Source organism: Galendromus occidentalis, unplaced genomic scaffold (genome assembly GCF_000255335.2).
Source record: "Galendromus occidentalis unplaced genomic scaffold, Mocc_1.1 scf7180000077530, whole genome shotgun sequence".
Lineage (NCBI taxonomy): Eukaryota > Metazoa > Arthropoda > Arachnida > Mesostigmata > Phytoseiidae > Galendromus > Galendromus occidentalis.
This window is the reverse complement of record NW_003805518.1, coordinates 1782521-1804506: the sequence shown is the minus strand read 5'-3', so window position 1 is coordinate 1804506 and position 21986 is coordinate 1782521. Positions and strand designations below refer to the sequence as shown.

The window sequence follows — 21986 nt, the reverse complement described above, 5'->3', positions numbered from 1 at the left end:
AGATGGCGATCCGGAGTCAAGGCGCTACCTCGGGTCATCTCTGAATTTCTGCAGTCATTTCTGTCTCATCAATCTGTCTTCCCTTAAGCCTTTTGGATATCGTCAAACAACTGCGGCTCGGCTTGACCATCTCAGGAGCCTAGTATGAGGTAAAGACCAACCGAAGTGCTGAAGATGTTCCGGTTTTCTCTCAAACAGATCCCCACGGATCAATATGTGAAAGCAGCTCGAAATTCCCGGGGTCAGCGTTTTCATTCGGCACGGGCATGGCGAAACCATGTAAGATGCCCTACGAATTCGACGAAACAAGCGCTTCTGAATCTGGAGTTCTGGTTCAGACGATAGCGGATATCTCCCGAATTCAGTTTGTGAGTAGCGCGGAAGACTGCTCGCTACCTAATACGGCAGCCAGCTACTCTGAAGATGCCGGAGTAGATCCGTCGGGCCGGTCGAGTTTGACAATCGAAGGGGATCAGTGTGACTCAAGCGGAAATAAACGTAGATATATGTCCGTACATGATACATACTACGTATTGATTGATAGGAATCATTTCAATAATTTTGATCCTATGAAGCACCGAGTCGAGTCGATCGTCCGTTAATTCAAGAGTTCTAGTCCCGATCACGGGAAGCGCACCCGCACGAACGTTGTGGACTGTGCAGTCTCGAAATTGGATTCAGCTCCTGTTTCTCCTGCCGATATCTGAGCTCCCCACTCAGTGAGCTCTCCGACATGGAATCGTGCCAATTTTGCCAATCTCCATCGTGGATACCGTTTCCCTGCATCGGTATGCAACCATCAGATTGAAGCCAAGATATCTCTGCCCAGTAAGCTCTTTGTGTGGAGGAAAGTTATCACGGGGCTCGACATTCTGCCGAATGTTTACACTGTTCTCGGTATGTTTACACAGTTTTCGCAATACGGTGTTGTTGGTCGGTCTCCCCGTTCCATGAATTTCACGTAAACGATCCCAGACTCTTCAAATGTTCGTTATGATAACGCCGACTAGCTCTTCTCTCGCTTTAGTTCCGGAATCATCAAACACATCTTGCGGAGGTGTCTCAATTCAAACGTCGACCCGAACAGAGAGCATCCGGACCTGATTATTCTTGGATGAGGCTCCGAGAATATGCGGTGGTACGATTTCTGGAAGAAGAAGCGTAGTTTGCGGATCAAGCTCGTTTCACTCGGGCAGTCACGCAGCATGTCCGAGCGGATGTACGGGACGTGTTGCAGCAGGGAGAACAATACGAGGCGCTGACGAAGGCCGGGACTCCATGAAGGAGTGCTTGGCTTTGTGGTCCTTATCTCCTCGACAAAAGACCTCGTACCTTACCGCTCTCTCGTCGCTATCAGCGGCTAATGATGGGGCAATTAGCCACCCCTGCCTCTCGGATCTCTGCTTTGTCCGGGAGTGTGACTCCTTCCCCGTGAGATTACTACGGGGACCACCGTGGAGGAATGCATCGCTCAATTTCTAGAATGTAGAGAGCTCTCGAATACGATGGATTCCACTCAGCAATCACCTGCCGAGCGAGGCGTAGTGAGTCTCAGGTGGACCAAGGCGAGGCCCTGGCTTGATGTCCTCGGAATGTCACTCCAGATGCCCTTTATGCCGTCCTCCGATCTCTCGATGTTTGTTTTTTGGGTCGAGTCCTAAACCGAATACACCGGATACACCCGCAGGCGTATTCCCTGGGAGGGAATGTCTATCATCCGATCGTGGGAACAGGTGGTCTGCTCGACCATCGAACCCCCATTCGGCAAGTTCTGAATCCTCAGAACAGCTATGCGCCAAAAGGGAGCACCCCACCCCATTGGGCGAAATATTTTTCATCCCGAGAAAAAAACGTCAGATAGCTGTCGGTTCGGAACAGAGTTCACGTGAACCCTCCGAACTTGAGGAGACTTACGGTAGCAATGGATGTTCCGCCTTCGGATTGTGAGACTGACTGGCACGAGGTGAATGAATCTTCGTGCAGTACGTGTGGTCGTAGCTCCTCGAATGAGTTCGAACCGAGCCGTAAGCACGGTTCTCATGATACTCTCAGTCAGCTAATCCACCGGCGCTCGCTGGAAGGTACAGTATCACGTCATGTGATCTCATGCCTCCGGAATCGCCCTAGAATTAAAGTACTTACCTAGAACCTCAATTACATCGAGCTGGATTCTGGTATTAACTCCCCGGGCTATTACCTTAATTACCAACTCCACGATGCTTGACTCTTGATTGCAAGCTGTTCTCATGGAACCTCGGTCATATCAATCGTTTTTGACAATCTTCTTCCCTTGATATGAGCGAGGCTCCATTCTATAACCCGTTTTGAGCTTGCTGATAGGACTTAGCTCTCTGGAAACGGGCGCGGGGGAGAAGGTGGGAACCGTGAAACGGCGATTAGTCCCCCGGGGAACAATCTTTGCTCCCGGGCTATATCTGTTTTTTCTTTCATATCGGCACCATGATCATCGTCGATCCCTATCGAGATTGCTTGCAGGGATTCGTATCTTAGGGTGAGACAGAAACTCTGCTACGGACTATTCGTGAGGGAAGTGGATCCTCGGCACCCCCAAATGAATCGATTCTGAGATTCCTCTGGACCGAGCGTCATAAGGTAACGGTTTCTCCAATGAGCTATCGATTGCTTGAGCGCCGAAGAATTACATCTAGCGGCACAAAGAACAACTCTAGTTTTTCGGCTTATCCTTATTGAGTTTATTACCTGAGTCGTGACACTAGTCTTACAGGTTCTATCGGGAACGAGGCAGTCCAGATGTTTGTTTTCCGTATTTTCCAAAATATCTAGCTTACAAAACACGCCAGATTTACTTTCGTCCTTCTCATTCCGAGTCCTACGCTAATGTGTCGCCGTTCGTAGACTCCGTGCGAACTACGACAAAATTACAAATATCGGATGATACGTGATTAAATAACACATTCGTCCTCCAAGGAATCGCCGAGCTCGGTCGGACTCCCCAGTGAGAATTGTCTCGACCAGCCGTATAGCACGATGATCAGAGAGGAAGGTTAGAAACTATGATTACCCGTTATGATGGAATGTTGTTTTCATTTTCCGTTTTTCCGAAGTTTGATGATGAATAGGTCATTGAAATGTTTCGTTCCTGGATATCATCGCCATTCGAGGTTTCTGTATAACATCACATTGAAATGACTCATGTCACTTCACCCGAATTACATAGTATTTTCAAAGTTCGGATGGAAAGAATCGCTAAACTACGGCTCCGAAACATGGTTGTCTGTGTGTTTCACATTTTGGTTCGAGAATGACTCAGTCTCCTGTCGCCCCCTAGCGAGGTGCATGATTGATTCCATGATACAATGAATTAGGAAAAAAAGCTACTGATACCATGCTACGGAACTACGAGAATTTCCAGTACGTCTGGAAAAATGTCTCCTATTGTCCACCCTCCCTCACACTCATTCGCAACTACGACAACCTTCCTAACAATGATTTCAATGACTGGCAGTGACTAAAGCATCCAAACATGCGTACGCGAATCTCCATCCAAATATGAAAGTGGAGCAGGTATCCAACTTCTGATCGTATCACGCCGTATGAATGTGGGGCAGTACGACGTCTTGTCGAGCGCTCTCGTTTTTTAGCGGAAAAGAATTTTCCTTCGCGTGCACGACTGAGGAAAAAATTTCGTGAGTCGTTCCAAGCCCCGAAGCTCGTGGATTATGATTTGCTCTCTGAGACGTCGCGGAGTTGAAGCTCCGGTTCTCAACGCATTCAGGAAGAGAATCTGCACTTGACTAGGTGCGAGACTATACAGCGGGCCCGAAGGGTCCGATGATTGGTGTGATGAGAATCGATGAGACCGGGACCAGCTCGTTGAAGCCAAGCTCACAACCGAGCTCCTCGGGAGGAGACTGCAAAGTTCCTCGATCTCGTTCGTATGGAAAAAATTACCGACGTCGGCTATCCGGTGGTCCACCGAAGCGTGATCTTCTCTGCAGAGGGGGGCTGAACTGGCTCAGCGACCGCGTGCGATATTCTGATTTGCGATCAGCCCTCCGACTATTTTCCGGCTCACTCGGAGGCGATTCGAGTGCCGCGGATGATGGATCGTCGCCGATCCTTCTCCTTATCTCTCCCCTTCCATTTCCTGCTCTTCCGACCTCCTCGTTGTGTTAGTTTTGCAAGTGGCAAAAAGCTGAAGCGTCAAGCGTGTTGTTGAACGTAGGCTTCAATTCTGAACTTGTGTAAAGGGTTCCGCCGCGAAGACAACCCGCGCGCTCAGCTGTGCGCTGCAGAAACTGTCGTTGAGTGAGCAATATGCACGGATAAAACGAAAAGAACGAGTAAAGGAACCAGGAACTCAGACCCGTGTTGTGGCAACAACGGCAAAAATGTGGTTCTTCTGTGATTTAGCAACGAGCCAATCTCAGTCCTCCGGGACCTCATCTCTCAGAAGCTTTTTACCACTTGCACCTTTCCTAGTAAAGACTCGTTGGGTGCGAATAGCGAATATTAGCTTGAAGTTTGCCGATCTCCAGCTGGAGTTTCTGTCGTTCCAACTCGAGGTTCTCTTTCTCGAGTTCGAGTTTCTCCGTCTCCACAATGAGTTTCTTCTCTTCGAGTTCTATGCGACGGAGTTCCCGCTCCAGTACCATCTCCTGGAGTTGTTCGACCCGTCTCTTGGAACCTCCTCCTTGCGAGCCGACAGAGGACGCCGGAGGAACGGACGAGCCGTTTACGTCGCCCTTCGCGGGCAACGGAGCCGCCGGTGGATCCGTCGTATCATGCATAACGTCCGGTGGGGCTGCAACATGGAGCACCGTTAGAGGATACGTGACATTGTTGCGACGTCCGGGATTGGCTGTTTCGAACATTTTTCAACTTCGACACCGTGGAGTCGAATATGGATAATCTCGAGCATCTCGGCGAGTTATGGCGTGAGTCATCCGGTTATTATGCAAGGCATACGGTCGAGCGGGAATATCGTGAATCAATTGTTAGTGAAGAGTGCCATCGCGTAAAGGTACACGCATGGACAAGAAGACGGCACCATCCGGATGAGACGTCGCGACGTTTTAGCGAATCGTGTTCTACGCTCTGCGAGATTTCTACGTTCGACTTATCGAAGATTGCGCGGCATCTGTCTCGTAGAGGTTTATGGAACATATGTAGATTCGAGCGTGTTTCTCCTTCGGAGTTGGACCTACCTCCGTGCACTTTGGCAGCACGCGTGACGCTGGATAATCCGTGCGACATCGTTTGCTGATGCTGAACACACCGGATGCAAGATACACAGGGCACACAGAATATTAGACCGAATCGCTTCCACGTACGCGAAGAAGCGCAGTCTAACCCTCACAAATCTACGGGATAGCACACGTAGGTTAGTATGAAATGCACAAGTCGCTTGGAAAAACTTGGTCTCACCGCAGCCTTCCCTCTCAACGCAGCGGGAGCCATTACGCGCCGAGGTGGAGTGAGCCGCAGCAGCAGCAGCAGAACGGAGCCGTCGGCCGGCGTGCTGGCTGGCTGGCCGGCCAGAGTCAGTCGGTCGCACCGGTGCGTTGGCGAACGGGTTGCTCGAATAGAGCGAGCGAGCGAGTGAGGAACCGACCATCCACCACCGAACCCACCCACCACCTTCCGGCCGAATACCGTCAGGCCGAGAGAGTCAGACCATTGTTTTAGGGAGGAGGGATTTAGGCAAGGACACACGAGCAGCAATCAGGACGATAATTCAGGACACAGTCGGCCTTCGGCTCAACAGCCCCTGAGTAGAGGAGGGTAAGTGGGGCGGACTTCGTCCGATCAGAGAAAAGCTCCACTCGCTCCACTCCACCAGCAACAGCAGTCTCGAACATACCTGGCGTTGGAGGCAAACTGTGTACCGAGAGAGGACTCGCGCTGACATCTTCAGAACACGGGGTTGCTGATCTTCGTTCCGGAGTGTACGACGCCGACGTGTCCTGCGAGGACGAACGACTTCCAGAGCCGGGAAGAGACTGGGCGCTTACGGACCTTGCCAACGTTGGTTGACGATTCAACTCAGATGACATGGTCATCACCTGCAGAAGGGAGAGGAGGAGTTTTGTTCGTTGCCGAAGAGAGTTCCATTAGAGTAAGCCGACTACTTTAAATTCAAGCCGGTGGCTGCCGCGACGACGACTCTCCCCAATTTATCATCGAGTCTTTCTCTTCTTCTGTCTAGTTTGTTCCCCGGGAAGCGGATGAGCAAAAAACCCTCGTGGCTTTCGCTGCGTGCAAGAGGGTGGATGACCTTGGGCCCGAACAGAGATTTGCAGAGGCATGAGCGGGCAGCAAGCCGAAAAATTCGGCTCATTCCAGCTTTCCATAAATCTTGCGACAACGCCGACGTTCCTAGAAAGGAGAGCTTAAGGGATGCCGTCCAGGGGAATGGGTGCGGCGAGGAACAACTACGGCCCCATGCAGTTTGCTCTTTGAAGAGAAAATCACGATTTGAGCTACAACATCACTTTATTTTTAGAAAACAACATCGTTTCAGATACAGAGATTTACAATTAATTAGCGATTTGCGGTCTTTGACACCATGGCTCTGCTCAAGGTTTCTGTTTGACTGGTGGCGGGGCCCGGAAGTCCCCGTCGGCTTTCCGTTTCGATCCCCTCGCCCTCATGCGAATGAATTGCAGAAGATCCGCCTGGTTGATGGGGTATTTGATTGAATCCCAGACGCCCACAGCTGTCTTGTAGCCGTTCGGGAAAGATTTGTCGGTTCGTTCCCGCATGATCACCCAACCCTTCCCCTTGAATTTGCATTCGACAATTTTCCCATCTAGAGCTCTGGCTTCGGGCGTGACCTTCTCGAGGTAGGACAACGGACCTCCGTGGTTTGCTACATACAAAGCACCGATCGTCTTGGGTAGCATGCCTTCGGAGCAGCCCTGCTTTTCGATTTTCAATTTGAAATCTATCGAATTCAGATGCGGTGGTTTCCATTTGAGTATTTCCGCGCAGCGACCGGAAATATACGGCAGCTTCACTGGTTGGAATATGACGCCGTCGATTTCGTGCGAAACCTGCGACTGGAATTTTTCAGCGAGAATTTTCTCTGTCATTTCAATTTCATAGAATTCTTTCTTGCGCAGAGCGAACGGCTCCTCCGCCATGTTTATGACGCCTCTGAGAGCGGCCTCCCGACGCGGCTCGATGATCTCCTTGAAAATGCAGTTCATGCGTATGTCGAACGGCATTTGGCCAACTGCATCCTTTCCGATGTGCACGATGTCATAGATGAGGTAGCGAGGAACTTTCCTGTCGCCGTCCAGATCCAGAACCATCTCTCCGTCCAAGACGGTTTTGTACAAATGACTCTCTATGTCTTTCCGCTGCGGGAATCTCAGCCCGTTGACCTTGAATACAGCGTTGTCCCGGTCCAAAAAATATATATCGTCCGGGCCATCGATAAGCATGAGATAGCGGGTCCCGTCCGCCTTCCAGCTCACCCTGTATTCTGCCTCTGCTAGTTTACACATATTTGAGCGACTCAACGAGACGGGCTGACTGCCGGGGAAACCCTGACGTTTGTATCCACAGAGCTTTGCCGTCAAGTCTTGCACTTGACTCGTTTTCGAATCGTCATCGAGAAAGCTCACGCCGGGAATACCCTCCATGAAGGCTTTGGACGCGGATGTGACGGCACCATCGTTGCCGGCTTCCCACAGAGGGCGAGGCGGGGCCTCGATCGGCTCCTCTTCCTCGTCGGGATCCCCATATCGTTTGATAAGGTCATCCATGTAGTCCTGTTTGTAAATTCCGGGTTTTCGAGCTTTTGCGAAGACAGCCACGGCCGCCCTCACGTCCCAATTCTCGTGTTCGACTAGGTAGGCGCATATAAGGAAGCCTGTGCGGTTGAAACCGTGTGTGCAATGAACCCCGATCCTCCTGTGGGGGTTCGACGCTCGGAACTTCGAGCAAAAGTCGATGAACCTGGCGGTGGCCTCCTCGTCGGGGCTCTCATCGTGACCCCGGCAAGCGATTTTCTCCACGTGGATATTGTTTCGTGCGAAAGAATCCGGCTTGTAGTACCTCGCCGAATTGGTGAGATCGACAACAGCGCCGATCTCGAGCTTACGCAGCTTGCTGAAGCTAAAAACGTCTTTCGGTTCCCAGCGGAGCCCGTCACTCGGGATATTGACGCCGAAGCGTTCGTCAAGCGGCGTTTTGAAAGGAACGAAGATGTCCTCGACGATAGAACCAATTTTTGGGCAGTGAAGCCATCGATCGGGAAGCGCTAACGGATCTCTACTCATATTCAGAGCTTTCGGAGGTTGGCTCAACTTCAAGGCAAGGCAGATCTGAAATGAAGAGAAGTACTTTAGAGACATCTAACGCCCACAAGTCAACTTCTCTCGAGCATTGCCACTGCCATCACCAAAACCTCCGCTGAATCCTCGTTTGCCGCTCTCCGCAATCTCCGATCGCTCCTTTCTTTCCAAGGTTCGATACGTTGTTTCATTGAGCAATCATCCTGCCGAAGGGGGGAACGGACAATCCGCGCTGGACCACAGACCTCGACCACCGAGCAAACACTCAGAAGCCCGAGTCTTTCTCCGATACCGCGGGAGAAATCGAGCGCAGCCCCCAACGGACACGAGAGAGTATCCAAATGTATCTCCCCGGGAAACCGATCGGCTTCAGAGCATTCCGAGGGACGTTGATTTTCCGAGGCGTCTAGTCTGACGTTTCTCTGGATGCCGTCCGCTCCGGTCAAAGGAGCTCGTTCGCATTCGGACATAAATTCGACGGTACCGGGAGGGAAACGAGAGCGTATTCGAGTGATGTCGGATGTCGATTTCTGATCGGAACACCTCCCGAAAGACGGTCAGGTCAGAGGAAGAAGCGAGCTTCCGTTTCACCGAAAGATGTATCGGTAAATGCGACGAAACGATTTATTGCTCTAGCAAATGCATCGCTGCGTCTTCCGAGGTGTATTTCCATCTTCCCATTAGGACAGACCTTGCCGATCGCTGTCGAGACGCCGTGATCGAACAGATCGAACCTCAGAACAGCGTCAGCGTGAAGCGACATTTCCGTAGACCTCTCCTCATAATTATGGAAGAGATCGCTCTGTTTCCAAGCAACGCATCATTCAAGCGGGCCCTGTAGGAAGAAGTCTACGCCGGATTCCGTAATCTAAAGCGAGAACGACCGAAATACCATCATTCATCCCTCCCTACCTCGACGGGGAAACCGCGCGAGGAGGCCATAATTTGTCGCTCTTCCAGATCACACGAACTGATGCGCGAGTCATAAACAGACCCAAATATTTTGGTCCTGCAAAAGGGCAGCTATGGCTCTTAAGTGAGAGATCATTTAGAGCTTGTTGAAAAGCGCCTTCAATTGAGGCGCCAATGGTAGTTTGATCTTCTCCCCTCGGCTTCCCTCCGAAACTCTCCTCCCTTTCCAGCCGCTCTCTCAAACACATCCATTGAAGCGGAGGGCGAAGAGAAATAATCGGCGAATCTATTTGCTCGTTCCATCATGAACGATCAGTTCAAGGGAGCACGTCAGGACAGAGCCCGCCTTCTCCGCTCCTACGCGAGGACCGCGTCTCCGAGCGGCGACGTACGATAAAAAGCACGAAATAGAGCGCAATAAAAGTCCTCAGAGTGCTCAAGTGAGTCTAGACCGGGATGCAGGGAGTTTCTATTCTCGGAACGGAGGCGCCGTTCCAGGAGACAATGAACGTGACAGCTTCGCTGTCGCCGTCGTCCTCGTCATGACAATGAAGGACGGCGCCTGGCGGTGGCGGAAAGTTTTTGTTTTCATCATCATCATCTACATAAAGAGGAGGTAGAAAGTAGACACCGGCTCGATTACTCTGCCCTCGGAACGGTGTCGACCCGAATGCCGCGAACGACGAAAGCCGCCTGCAGCGACCGTGAGGCCAAAAATATGACGATCAAGCAACCTCGCTGTCTCTTACGCAGCCATTCCGAAAACCTTGGAAATCTATTTCCGGGGAGAAAAAAGCGCATCGGACCTATCGAAATTCGCGGCAAAATGCAATCCAGGCTCGACCTTGTCGCTCTCCGGGACAGGGCAAGTTACGACCTCGCTCAACGTGTTCTCTACGGCCGAGACTCGATCTCCGCGGGCCGTCTCTCAGTAACGAGTATCGGAAATCGTTTGGAGATCGGATTCGTTGGATCAACTTCGAAGCGGAGCCTCGTCGGTCACGAGGAGAGATGTCCCCAAGCAAACTCTCTGCGGGTGATTCCGTAGGCCGAACGGGCCCATTCCGAGCTTATGTTGTCCATGGAGGGACCCGGAGGGTCATTTGTCGGATATTCGACGAGGCAACGACTCGAGCACCATCGACCCGCGGATGGGGCCTCCGCTTCACTCGGGAGCTTCCCTCGCAAGAGCCCAACACTCCAACCAATGGGTAGGATGAATGTCTCTCGCGACTGATTCACAACGTGATGGACTCCATCGGCTATGCGAGACAAACTTTCGGTGAGTTCTCGTGTATAGCAGAGGGACACCACGGGGGTCGTGCTTCCGAGATAGGTCCGAACACCGTCGACATGTCCATGGTTCCTGGGAGCTGGGAGCCCGTCCACGTGTCAGACGCTAGGGAGACTGTCAGCCGTAACAGAGCTCTGGAAGAAAAATTGCTCCCCTCTGGCCGACAGGGTAATCATTTTCCAGCCGCTGGCCTCTCCTTTCTCTTGTTCTTCCTCAGAGCGCCTACAAACGAGCGCTGTTCTTGCGCCAAGCAAACAGAGAAACAACAGCTGTAGAAAACGGCCCGCACAAAGCCGATTCTCAAAGCAAACGTCATTAAACTGCAATCGACTGTCCGACTAGAACCGGATCGAACAGATGAAAGACCGGCGGGAACCTACCGTCTGAGATTTACAGCCCAGATTTCCGATCGTCATGCGTAAATATCTCCCACCGATTCAGTTTTTCAAGATTCGGCACTTTTTTGTTTGTTTGTTTCTCTATCCGTTCAGGTGTTCATCGGGTCTTTCATTTCTCAGACAGATCTTTTCGCGACTGGCCTCGATCCCACTTAGCCGCCAAAATGAAGGTTGGGACTCCGACTTGGTCGCAGCATCTCTGAAACTCACAGCCACACAAGTTCAGCGACGAAACCCCAGTTTCGGAAACATCCGAATGTGGTAACAAAAACATGACACGCATCCCAACTCGAGCCGCAGCACAAGTCCACCAGATTTCAGTCACCTGGGTCCTGCGTCACCTTCCGACCGCCTCCAACACAACACCGGGGAACACGAGAGAATAACAGCAAATCCAATAAACTATTGTCCGACCTTTCACAAAACGGCGCCTTGTGGTAGCCCACACTCCGCGGAGGAGACATCTCTCGCCCGGCATCATTGTGTCGAGACCGATGGTCACCGAGCCACAACAACGTAATAGCCAGCATTTAAGAGGATTCTAAACGGGGCTCGAAGCGGAATTCTATTTTTGGACCATACGCCGTTCGAGGGAATATCGATGATAAGTCCAGCAGCGACAACCGATCGAGGAGCGAACTAGCGGGTGAGACATGCAGGACAGCAGCAGCACGAAGACCAGCAGGATGGATCTAGGCAAGGAGACGGCTACGAAGCGAAATAATGTGCAACACAGAGGTAAGGGCAAATTTCTCTCTGCGAGGAACTCACCACCGAGCAGAGCTCCCTGCAGGCATCAAGTTGCCAGTCCGCAAGCCAAGATCGGAACTCCAAAAGCTTGCGCGATTTTCACAGAATGATAAGCGAGAGTAACAATGTTTCCACACACTTAGTCGACTTTCGATCGCAACGAGTCGAACGGTCCCGTCTTTGCTGCTGCTGAAGCAGGCAGGTTAGCCGAGGCGATGGTGGCCCGAGATCTGTTGGTTGCGTCGTCTGCTACGCGATCTCTGGGTGGCGCGAAGTTCGAAATCAGAAGTCGGATCCGACGACTTCCAGCTGCTTGCAGGCTGCGAGAGAGAAACGTCAGGCTCGTAGAAGGAACCGTCGTCAGGGGATCGATGCAAGTGGCCTGAGGCATCAAAGCATAAGCCACGATCGAGTGAGACGGAGCTCCTCGCGCGCTCTCACTTCTGAACGGCTTATGTGGTGGAAGTCTAGCGCCATATTGCTCGCTCGGCGGGACTACCGTCCCGTGTACATAAGTACTCTTTCCACAAAGTTTCTTCAGCGAGGAAACGAGGGAAGGCCTCTCCTCTGTCTTCGAGGGTATCCCCTCACCAGCAACTCTACGCAGATGACATACTCGAGTCAGGACCCCTCAAAGTTAGCGCCCACGTCGGTTGGGAGAGAGATAAACGTGAATTTCATCCGGTGATCCCTGCCGCTCGCACAGTCTGTCCCGTCATTCAGTGCAGAAAGATGAACGAGGAATAAGCCGAGAGAGAACGCTCCCTTCATTCCTCCTGATGCTTGGGCGCCCCTGTCTATCATCATCACGGTGTCGTCAACAGCCGACCATAGGCGCCAAATTGTTTAATGGCGACCATGCTCTCGAACAGAATGCGTCATACATAGATACTGAAGGGAACTCGCTCGGGGCACACCTTTCGAATAGAATGCTCCTCTCGCCTTTTCTTGATAATCTGCGGAAAAATCGACATGTTCTCAGTCCGGCAAACTTGCCATTGAGACACATCGCCGCCGCAAGGCTCCATCATCCGATTCAAATGACAAATGAATCCGGAGGCTTCTCATCAAAGTCATTGATGGGCGAGACGGGGTCCAGGACTTCTCGTTCTTTGGAAGCTCGTGACTCGCGGAGATGTTCCGGAGCCGAGCGGCCGGCTGTCGAGTACCGCACTTCATGGGCCTGCTGGGGCTCTTGAGTCGGCGCCAGCTCCGCGTCGCAGTGATGCTCGTGATGCATGCGTCAGGATGCGTAATGAGACAGTCACCGACCTGGGCGCCTCGATACTATCCCATGTCTTCTCCGAATCACCGTCGGTATCCTCGTAGAGATTGCGCTTTGTGATCTCCAACGATCTACATCCACGATAATGGAAACAAATTCTGTCTGTAACTCATGTCACGGTGTTCTGTACTGATGACCGATGTATGAGCTAGTGCAAGAAGTTCTGGATGAGATAACCCTTCATTTCGATGAGGAGTCGGCTGAGCCAGCCGGGCCTCTTTTCCGATCCTGGCATCAGCTTCTCGCTTTCCTCCGGTCTCGATGGTACATCGGGCTGCCGATCCATCGATTTCGCGTGACCAGGAATGATATCACGGGTAGGCTCGGGAAGTAGACAGCGACCCTCGCCTGCGATCTCCCCTATCTAGCGAGGTAAAGCAGGTCCCGATTTCGATTCTACAGCTTGCATAAAATGTTTTTCGGTATCTGCTCTTAGAGGCAGCCCCTACGACCGACCCATCCATGTGGGCAGGATAGTCTAAGCGGGAAACGATCATCGATATTTCGGAGTATGCCTCTAAGGGCGCCGGTCTTGACATTGGAAGGATCAAACCCGCCTCGGACCTCCTTACAGAAGGGACATCTTCGTCTGGGACCGGGGGCTAGAACTGATAGGGCCTCGAGGACGCAGAGGAAGAGACGCCTCTCGACCATACTGTTGTTCGCAGCAGAAATCATAGTAATTCTTCGTCTTCGGTTTCTACATAATTCTACTTGTCTCTCAGCAGCAGCCGCAGCAGGCGGGAGACAGAGAGACACCTTGACGAAGGTGGGATTCGGTTCGCCAGCTTTTACGAGAACTTCAGGTCGCTGCAAACCATGCGTATGTTGGGTCTATGGGAAGAGCGAACGAAAACGACGCCGGACGCAATCGCGCTCGTCTCGAAGCCGTCGATTTGTGATCTTTGCTAAAATTCAGGCTGGAATCGGGGGGTGGTCCTCTGCCATCGTTCTCGTCGACGGATCTCACCGATCAAGGTGAGATCCGCCGTGATCACGTATGATCCGACGGGATTCACCGTGAGCCATCGTGATCGGACGTGATCTCGGGTCATCCAACGCGAGTGAATATCAGTGTCGAAACATGGTGGAAGGGGCCCCCCGATTCTTGTTCAAACTTCCGGCAAAGATCACAAGCATCATTCTAGCTAGTCTACGCCGCTCTCCCATCGGCAGATTCCATTTTCGTGCAATTTCACCCCGCGTTTTTCTTGTATGCATTTGTCAAAGACTTAATGTACGTACAATCGCAGACTACCTTCAGCATACGTAAGAGCGCACGGAAGAACGCCGTACGAAGCGCTTAACCGTGCTGGCTGATTTTCATGTCAACACACTACCGTCACACAACTCTTAAACCCGTAATAGCTGTGGTTCACCAGAGAGAGGGGAGAAATATATATCTCGTTCCAATCCTTCCAGCGGTGTTCGCTTGCCCAAGAATACATTGAGTGATAGGACATCAGCAAGAAACAGGTTCGTGGAATCGTTCGGCTTCCCTGAGAAGAAGCATCTTGCGGCCCGTCGTAATTAGGTAGCTGTCAATGACGCCGATGCCTGCGGAAGACTGTTTAAACGATTGGTGAATTCCCGAATCGCCACATCGTGGTTACTCCGACTCTTAGAATATCTCTAGGCCAACTCAAAGGCGAGGAAAATTATTTCGAGATTCCGGCATTAGTCGGAAATTGTGGACGTACTGGATCGATTACTCTGCTCGATTCGATAGGATCGCATCAAGGCATATGGCGTGGCATTCCGTGAGCCGAATTCCATGCGGTAGACATGCGATTCGAGCGCGTCGCCGAACATTCGCGGAAGTGCGTCGGAGACTCCCTGTCCTATCCTGCGAGCTAGGTGACCTAGTTAGTTAGTTCGACTCGCGCTGTCTGGAGTCTAGAGGACCCTGTTGCTATGCTCCAATGCTAACGGAGGGAAATCGTCTCTATGGTCTCTTACGTATCTTTCATCCTCCTGACATAGGAGGGAGGAGGCCTTCTAGGAGTCATAATCCGGCACTTCTTGTAACGTTGCGCGGGCAGGGGCGGCGACCCCGGGCGTAGCAAGCGTAGAACCCGAGCGCGAGAACTGTCATCGAAAGTCAACGTTTCGTTTCCGTTTTCAGATGGGATACGAGCTGGCCCGTTTCGTCGAGGGGGGCTCCAGCGTCGATGAGGAGCTCATATGCCCAATATGCTCTGGGGTTCTCCAAGACCCTGTACACACACCTCAATGCGAACACGCATTCTGTCGGGAATGTATCAAGAAGTGGCTCGACCGCAGCCAGGCTTGTCCTATTGATAGATTCTCTATCACCGCTCAACAGGTAGAATCTGAATTCTATCTTATCCGATCTTCCAGCCTGTGGAGTTCCGAGGGTTCCCACTTGCGGAGCTCATTGTTTCGGCGATCCTGCCTAGTGATTTTCGCATGGCGTTCCATTTACAGCTCAAGCCAGTCCCGCGCATCCTGCGGACCCTTCTGGCACGTCTTCAACTCAATTGCACGTTCCAAGAGCACGGCTGCCAAGCTATACTCAAACTGGACAGATTGGAGAGCCATGAGGCCGAGTGCGAGCACAATCCATGTAGACCGGTGCCTTGTACGGAAGGCTGTGGCCTTGTCGTGCCTAAGGACGAGCTTCGAGTGAGTAGCCGCGAGTGGACCTTTGTTCCCTCGATCATCGAGTGCTCATTTCATTTCTTGCTCGCTGTGAATCCTGGCCAAATGTCACGTCGGACCTCACAACACAATTGATATTATTGTGCAATTGATATTCCGATGCACGGAGACGATCCGAGGGACCCCTCGTAGATGTTGAATCCGAATGATGATTCCAGGAACACAACTGCATCCGGGAACTACGAGGAGTCGTCCAGAAGCAGCAAGCGAAAATTTCCGAATTGGACCAGGAGCTCCAGAGCCATTGGAGAGAAATCAATCGGATGAAAGAGTTTCTAGCTCCGCGACAAAACGGCCTACAACCCCCCCTCTCGGATGGCGTTTTGCAAGAGAGGCAAGACCAGGTAGGTCTCCTTCTTGACCTCAATTCCTCTATCGTGTTCACCGGATCACAGACCGACGGAAGGAGGGCGATCGTCTCGTAAAGGATTGACATCCGCCTCGCTTGTTCCTCCTCCTCGGAGACGGCTTGAGAGAGCGTCTTATCTTTGGGGATGACGTCATCCGCAGAACCACCCGGCAGACGTATTCCGGTGGAAGATAGAAATTCGACACAAGGATGTCCGCGGAATCCGTAGTCGGATGATATCCAATGAATCCGATTCACCCCCGATACTTACGACCGCCTCGCGCAATCGAGCTCGGAATCATTCTGAGCCGCCTCCGATAACTTCGGGGAACGTAGCGAGGATACTCCCGATACGGAAAACTAGGTCGAGATTCCGATCTCTACCCGTGGAATAGAACCACTGATAGCCTTGGGAGAGGACAACAAGCTCCCATAATTTTTCGTCAGTGGTTGGCTTCAGGTGCCCCTTCCGTCTCGGTGAGCCGTCAAGGCTGTCTTAACGAGACGGGGAGAGCTGGACTAATTTTGAATTAAACATTCCTGAAATCATCTGGAGCTTGTATGAATCCGCCTCATTTTGCAGCTGATCCAGTGGTCGGCCACCCTGACGGAAGCGAGAGTCACTCGGTGGGGCGGCATGATCTCCACCCCGGATCAAGTGCTACAGTCCATGGTGAAAAGGGCTCTCGTTGACAGCGGATGTCCCCCGACGGCAATCCACGAGTTAATAGAAAACGCCCATGAGCGGAAATGGCCAATCGGACTCCATACCTTAGAAACCAGACAACGAAATAGGAGAACTTACGAAAATTTTGTTTGCAAAAGAATCCCCGGCAAACAGGTACGAACAAAGCTTCAATGTACGATTCTTCGCCCCTGTCTGATAGGGACCAGAGACAGACGCTCGAGACTGTCCTCCGGCTTCGCTGGACTCTTGGCTCAGTTTTTTGAATTTTCGTTGTCAGAGTGTCTGGACCGTCGAATAATGATTATTTTGTCTTGCAGGCTGTGGTGGTGCTGTCATGTGATAATGTCCACATGGGACCGGAGATGATCATTCATCCAGGTTTAGTCATGATTTTCGCTCATGGAATCGAGTGACTTCATAGAAAGTATTCAATCAGTAGACGACCGGCGTCACGTCGAGTTGCTTCGGGAATTTCGCCCAAGTGCTGGAGCGATAGGACAAAAAATATAGTATTCAAACACTCAAAGTTTCCGAACGAAAAACTCATCTCCACCTGCGAGCCCGAGGCTGGTTTTCAATCTTGATATACCGCCAAGGAGAAGGCGCTCGGCGGCGAGCGAAACATCAGCGATGAGCTTCGCCGGCTATCGAAAATTCATACGAAATACAGACAGCTGCGGTCAGGGACGAAAATATTTCGGGAGAGCGATCGGAGAAGCATCGTCTGGATCAATTTCGAGGACCATACTCATTCAACATCTAGCCACCGGATCTACCTCCCCTGTACTCCATTTTTCGAAGCCTAATCGTTAGCGGAAGCGTTGACTCAGGACAGCAATAGTTGATCATCATGTTTCCTGCTTCGTTGAGATGAACCGCTCGAGCGAGCTGCCACGTCACAGCGAAACTACGGATAGTGTACATTGTTTTGTAAATCGAATCTCATGTTTGATGTGTGAGTGTATGCTGAATGACTGTTAAGGGTGTGGGAGATGTACCAATAAAGCGGGAAACTTCCTATCTTTTCGATTCCGATCTCTCTTCCTTGAAAATTGCGAAATCGCAGAAAATGTCTCCACGAACCAGCGGGAAACGGAGGGAAAACAATTCGGGCATAGATAATTGAAACTCGTCATTTGGATTGCGGGAACCCTGTGGAATTCAGAGTTCCCTACAGATTCCCCTCGACATGGCTTTGTGTAATCGAGACGGTAAAATAATTCCTCTCGATCTCGGGATCTGATGCCAGAACCATTCTCGATCGAAGCTCGGTCGATGGTCGATGATTGAGCTACCCCCGACCTTGAGCGATTCCTTCGAAGTTTGAGGCTTCCGTCTACTTTAACTCTCTATTCCACGGTCCGCAGGCTACGGACTGCTGGAGTTTCGGTGATGAAGAGGGAAAGCGAATAAGTTTTGAGCGTCGTGGGACCTCGTAAGAACTCCGGACGAGGAGGTTCGAGCGTTTTTAATTTATCCATCTACAAATCGAAAACGTTTCCATTGGCATATGACGGTCCGGAAGGACTAGACTCCGGATCCGCGATCGAGAGGGGTCTGAAGGGAGTCGAGTCGCGATCGTGGGCGACGCTTGAAACGTCGACTTCTTTCCTGGGTGAGCTGTCCGAACTACTGCTCTCTCTGCGGAAGAAAGCCGAGCCCAATAGAAAAATCTATCCGAGTCGTATTAGATTCTCTCGAGCTCATAGGAATCTCTTCTCGAGAAGAGCGAGAGCGAGCTCGCCCGAATCGGGGGAAAGCCAAGGCGAATCGAGTTCCGCATAGAAACAAGACCTGAGAACAATCCGACGGGTAACCGAATCGACTCACCCTGTTCGATGGCCGTGACCTCTGTCTCGTGACCGGGGTCGCCGGTGGTGATGATCGGGCGATCGTCTCGACCTGTAACGCGATTCGCGGTCCCGAGAGCTCTTCGAGCCACGGGAATGACTATAATAGCGCCTATCATAGCTGCTCCGTCGTCGGCTCGAGCTCCGAGATCGTCGACGTACAGGGGATCGCGAATACGAGCGGAGCACACGACGATCCTCCCGCGCCCGCATTTGCCGTGGTGCTGTAATTAGTAGTGAATGGCAATGACCTCTCGGGAAGTCCGAGCGACTCGGAGCTTCGGGCTGCTTTTCAGAGCTTTGATTCGAGACTTCGAGTCTTTTCAATTCAATCTCTCGGTGTCATCTTTTCGCTACCTTGACCGCGTCTCTACTAGCCGAGTCTTGGAAAGCCTTTATCAATCTACGCGATACATCAATTAATAGATGGGCCGAGAATTCCGGTCAAGATCCGAGGTACGCGCCTGAACACAGCGCGTAAGTCTACGCGTATCAGCAAGCCTCGACGTGAATATTTCCCCAGAGAAAAAGGCCGTCTTCCACTCACTTTTGCGGTCACCCTGAGCGAATTCGACTTCAATTACTCGACCGTGGAACCTGACGCCGTCCATCGCGTCTCTCGCGTCCTCGGCGTCGCGAACGGACTCGAACTTGTCATCGAAACAAAGTTAAGGAATATTGTGCGCTGTTATGGCAGCTCCGCGCACAGACGAGGAGTCGAGATGTAAATACACGATGTATATATATAATAATATAGATGGGAGTCGAAATAAAAATGTACGACCGAGAAACAATGAAAAATCAAATATAAAACGGAGGTACTTATATACGAAAAGAGGAATTCGGGAGAATAAGACCGCCCCCGATGGCGGAATACATGCATTAGAACTGACTCACACTATCAGAGGATAGTGATATAGATGGGAGCCGAAATAAAAATACACGATGTATATATATAATAATATAGATGGGAGTCGAAATAAAAATGTACGACCGAGAAACAATGAAAAATCAAATCTAAAACGGAGGTACTTATATACGAAAAGAGGAATTCGGGAGAATAAGACCGCTCCCGATGGCGGAATACATGCAACAGAACTGACTCACACTATCAGAGGACAATGCGGAAGCGTACGACAATCAGCAAGCTCGGGGCAAGGCAGAAAACAAAGATCGGTATCTACGAGACAACTAACCACCGAGCGGTCGAAAGTTTCGATCGAGAGATGATTCGGTGGTTGCGCAAGAGGGCTTGCTTGTCTGGCCGACACAATCTCTAGATAGCGAAAGCTCCTTGAGAGCGTTTCAGATGAGTTCTGAGGACAAACGCTCCAAGGAGCGACCATCAAATTCTTGAGTCTTTCTTGCGGGTCTTTCCGAGTCGGTCTTTGATCTTGCTCTTGCCCCTAAGACTTGCTGTCGTCTAGCTCGCGTCATTGACATCTGGAGAATGAGTCCGGAGTTATACAAGCGGCCAGGAGGCGAAAGCATTCGCCCGATTTTGAAAAAATAATGATGTGATTGTAGGATTGTAGGCGGAGAAATTTCGTTCTCTCGAGGAACGGAAAGAAAGGACGAAAGGAATCAATGAGCGAGATCAAAAAAATGGGTGTCTGCAGGAAAAGGATATTGTACGTAGGCGAAGCCACGGGGCCGGCCGGTATGGTATGCCAAGGGAATGTAAACATCCAGCAGAGGTCCATATTTCCCGAACACCTCACGGAGGTCGTCGCTCCTAAAAAGATCCATCATCAGTATCATTATTTCATCATACATCGGCACTCGGCACAAGGATGAGTCGCTTGCTGAAATGGAACGCGTTTACGTCAAGACGCGACGACGATGTTCTGCCTCACTACATTAGATCTCGAAGTTCATGTGTCGCACGGTAGCTCGGAGAACTCCTGCGACCGCGGATCTCGCCCCGGACTCATGGCTCGATATCGATGGGACAGCACGATAACTCTTCGGGAATCCGAAGACCCAGCTGTGTCTGACCCAGAACGGGATACGATCTCTTCTATGAATAACTCGTCGCCGAAATCACGCTTCGAAATTATGAGGGGCGATTCCCGGACCAGTGCCAGTCAATCCAGGTCCTCGGTTCAAACATTGGAACCTTTTAAGAATCGGCGACATTGGGAGGCTATAGCTTCTGGGTGTAGTGGGAACGCCGGAAATTCCAGGAAGTCAGAGAAGGAACTCCCCGAGCATCACGGCTAATCCCCGGTATCGCTCCGAGACGACCGGAGCGGTCCCGTCCAACCGAACGCGCTGGAGTCCTACTGCCGTGGAGTGAACAAATAGAACGGAGCCCAGGAGCATCGAACTTTTCACAAAACATAATGCGGAATTCGGGGAATTGGGGATCCTAGAATAATACCGGCCGTCTGCGGATTCAGAATTCAAAGAGACTTGCCTGGTACTGTCTGAAACATTTCTCACAAATAAGGATGCTGAAGGAGCCCCATTGCGGTACATGATGCAGCCGCCACAAGACGAGGAATTCGAGCGCGCTATGTGCGTGTTATATTCGTTCTTCCAATTCGACGTGGCTCAAAAAAGTGAGACAGCGCCCCCTGTGCACGACGAATTCTCGGCATTGACAGCAAGCGAGGAAAACGATGTTCAAAGAGTCAACGACATTCGCTGGATTCGATGGCGGGAGGGTGTCGATTGACTCTCGGAGAGATCCTAATTAGAAGACTTGACCCACGCGGCGTTCTCTCCATCGCCACTAATGCCGATCCGTCGGAGAAACGGATTCACTCCCTCACTGGGGTGCAAGTCGAAACGTCCGGAGGACGCAACTTGGAATATATGTAGATGAAAGGTTTCCTCCCTATAGAGCCGCGTCCGGTGACGTGGGATCATTTAGGTCATCTTTTGAGAAGTTGTGAACCTTCCGTGTAATCTGAGGCCTCCCAGGATGCGCAGTCTAGTATTCCACATCCTACCGGAGATTCATGGACTGTTTATGGGAACGCTCGTATTGGAATCTCCAACGCTACGGAGTATGCCAATGAGGAGCCTCATCGCAGAAGATTTTTGAACGCCATATACATTCCCTTGAACCCTACGCACGCCTCCCGAGAGTATCTTGATTGAGCCCTCCGATGCTGGCGCGCAAGGGCCCAGCCAGCACGGAGGACCATGATGGCAAGGATCGGAGTCGAGACCCGACCGTGAGTGGCTCACCAATCCGTTCCCAACCATATCGAGAGAATTCATTCCCATGAGCGTGGACGAATTGGGATTCCCATGCCTATGAGATCACAGACCACGATTTGTCCTCGCAGTCTAATCTGAAAACACTACGCTTCACGCGAAAACCAAGACTTCCACTCCGAGAACATTTTCGTCCTACGAGCTTGCCCCGGCCGGACGTCGTCGTCGCGGCCTCCGGGAACGGCCTTGTTAGCCGCGCGAGGGATGTTATCTTCCTGTGGTAATCAACTCGATTATGTAGCTGTGACCGGCACTTCAACTGTCT

At 51.5% G+C, this 21986-nt stretch overlaps 4 protein-coding genes across 4 annotated transcripts; 1 reads left to right on the top strand and 3 right to left on the bottom strand.

Annotated features, from left to right (window-relative positions):
* Positions 1 to 4460: 4460 nt before the first annotated feature.
* On the bottom strand, positions 4461 to 6038 carry LOC114828499 (uncharacterized). Its single transcript, XM_029112870.1, has 2 exons — positions 5846 to 6038; positions 4461 to 4786 (listed from the first exon to the last, which is right to left on the bottom strand). The coding sequence occupies exons 1-2, from the start codon at positions 6036 to 6038 to the stop codon at positions 4461 to 4463; spliced, it is 519 nt and encodes a 172-aa protein (XP_028968703.1).
* A 424-nt stretch (positions 6039 to 6462) lies between these two features.
* mRNA-cap (RNA guanylyltransferase and 5'-phosphatase mRNA capping enzyme) lies at positions 6463 to 11827 on the bottom strand. Its single transcript, XM_003748410.1, has 2 exons — positions 11661 to 11827; positions 6463 to 8315 (listed from the first exon to the last, which is right to left on the bottom strand). The coding sequence occupies exon 2, from the start codon at positions 8268 to 8270 to the stop codon at positions 6561 to 6563; it is 1710 nt and encodes a 569-aa protein (XP_003748458.1). The 5' UTR covers positions 8271 to 8315; positions 11661 to 11827; the 3' UTR covers positions 6463 to 6560.
* Positions 11828 to 14065: 2238 nt separating this feature from the next.
* On the top strand, positions 14066 to 17581 carry elgi (E3 ubiquitin-protein ligase NRDP1 elgi). Its single transcript, XM_018641408.1, has 7 exons — positions 14066 to 14161; positions 14347 to 14400; positions 15050 to 15250; positions 15373 to 15570; positions 15765 to 15950; positions 16539 to 16796; positions 16961 to 17581. The coding sequence occupies exons 3-7, from the start codon at positions 15050 to 15052 to the stop codon at positions 17054 to 17056; spliced, it is 939 nt and encodes a 312-aa protein (XP_018496924.1). The 5' UTR covers positions 14066 to 14161; positions 14347 to 14400; the 3' UTR covers positions 17057 to 17581.
* A 691-nt stretch (positions 17582 to 18272) lies between these two features.
* On the bottom strand, positions 18273 to 20974 carry LOC108864920 (serine/arginine-rich splicing factor 10). The gene is made up of 6 exons (XM_018641388.1): positions 20913 to 20974; positions 20111 to 20228; positions 19041 to 19143; positions 18656 to 18717; positions 18474 to 18545; positions 18273 to 18284 (listed from the first exon to the last, which is right to left on the bottom strand). The coding sequence occupies exons 1-6, from the start codon at positions 20972 to 20974 to the stop codon at positions 18273 to 18275; spliced, it is 429 nt and encodes a 142-aa protein (XP_018496904.1).
* Positions 20975 to 21986: the final 1012 nt, after the last annotated feature.

Bases quoted from the DNA above. Each gene is read 5' to 3' on its own strand.
- LOC114828499 (XM_029112870.1), bottom strand. From the start codon at position 6,038: ATGTCATCTGAGTTGAATCGTCAACCAACGTTGGCAAGGTCCGTAAGC. The intron at 4,787-5,845 runs GTATGTTCGAGA...TCCATGTTGCAG, and splicing joins CAGTTTGCCTCCAACGCCAG to CCCCACCGGACGTTATGCAT.
- mRNA-cap (XM_003748410.1), bottom strand. From the start codon at position 8,270: ATGAGTAGAGATCCGTTAGCGCTTCCCGATCGATGGCTTCACTGCCCA.
- elgi (XM_018641408.1), top strand. From the start codon at position 15,050: ATGGGATACGAGCTGGCCCGTTTCGTCGAGGGGGGCTCCAGCGTCGAT. The intron at 15,251-15,372 runs GTAGAATCTGAA...TTCCATTTACAG, and splicing joins TCTCTATCACCGCTCAACAG to CTCAAGCCAGTCCCGCGCAT. The intron at 16,797-16,960 runs GTACGAACAAAG...TTTGTCTTGCAG, and splicing joins AAAGAATCCCCGGCAAACAG to GCTGTGGTGGTGCTGTCATG.
- LOC108864920 (XM_018641388.1), bottom strand. From the start codon at position 20,974: ATGTACCGCAATGGGGCTCCTTCAGCATCCTTATTTGTGAGAAATGTT. The intron at 18,718-19,040 runs GTGAGTGGAAGA...TACTAATTACAG, and splicing joins CGCTCAGGGTGACCGCAAAA to CACCACGGCAAATGCGGGCG. The intron at 18,546-18,655 runs GTACGTCGACGA...ATCGCGTTACAG, and splicing joins GCTCGTATTCGCGATCCCCT to GTCGAGACGATCGCCCGATC.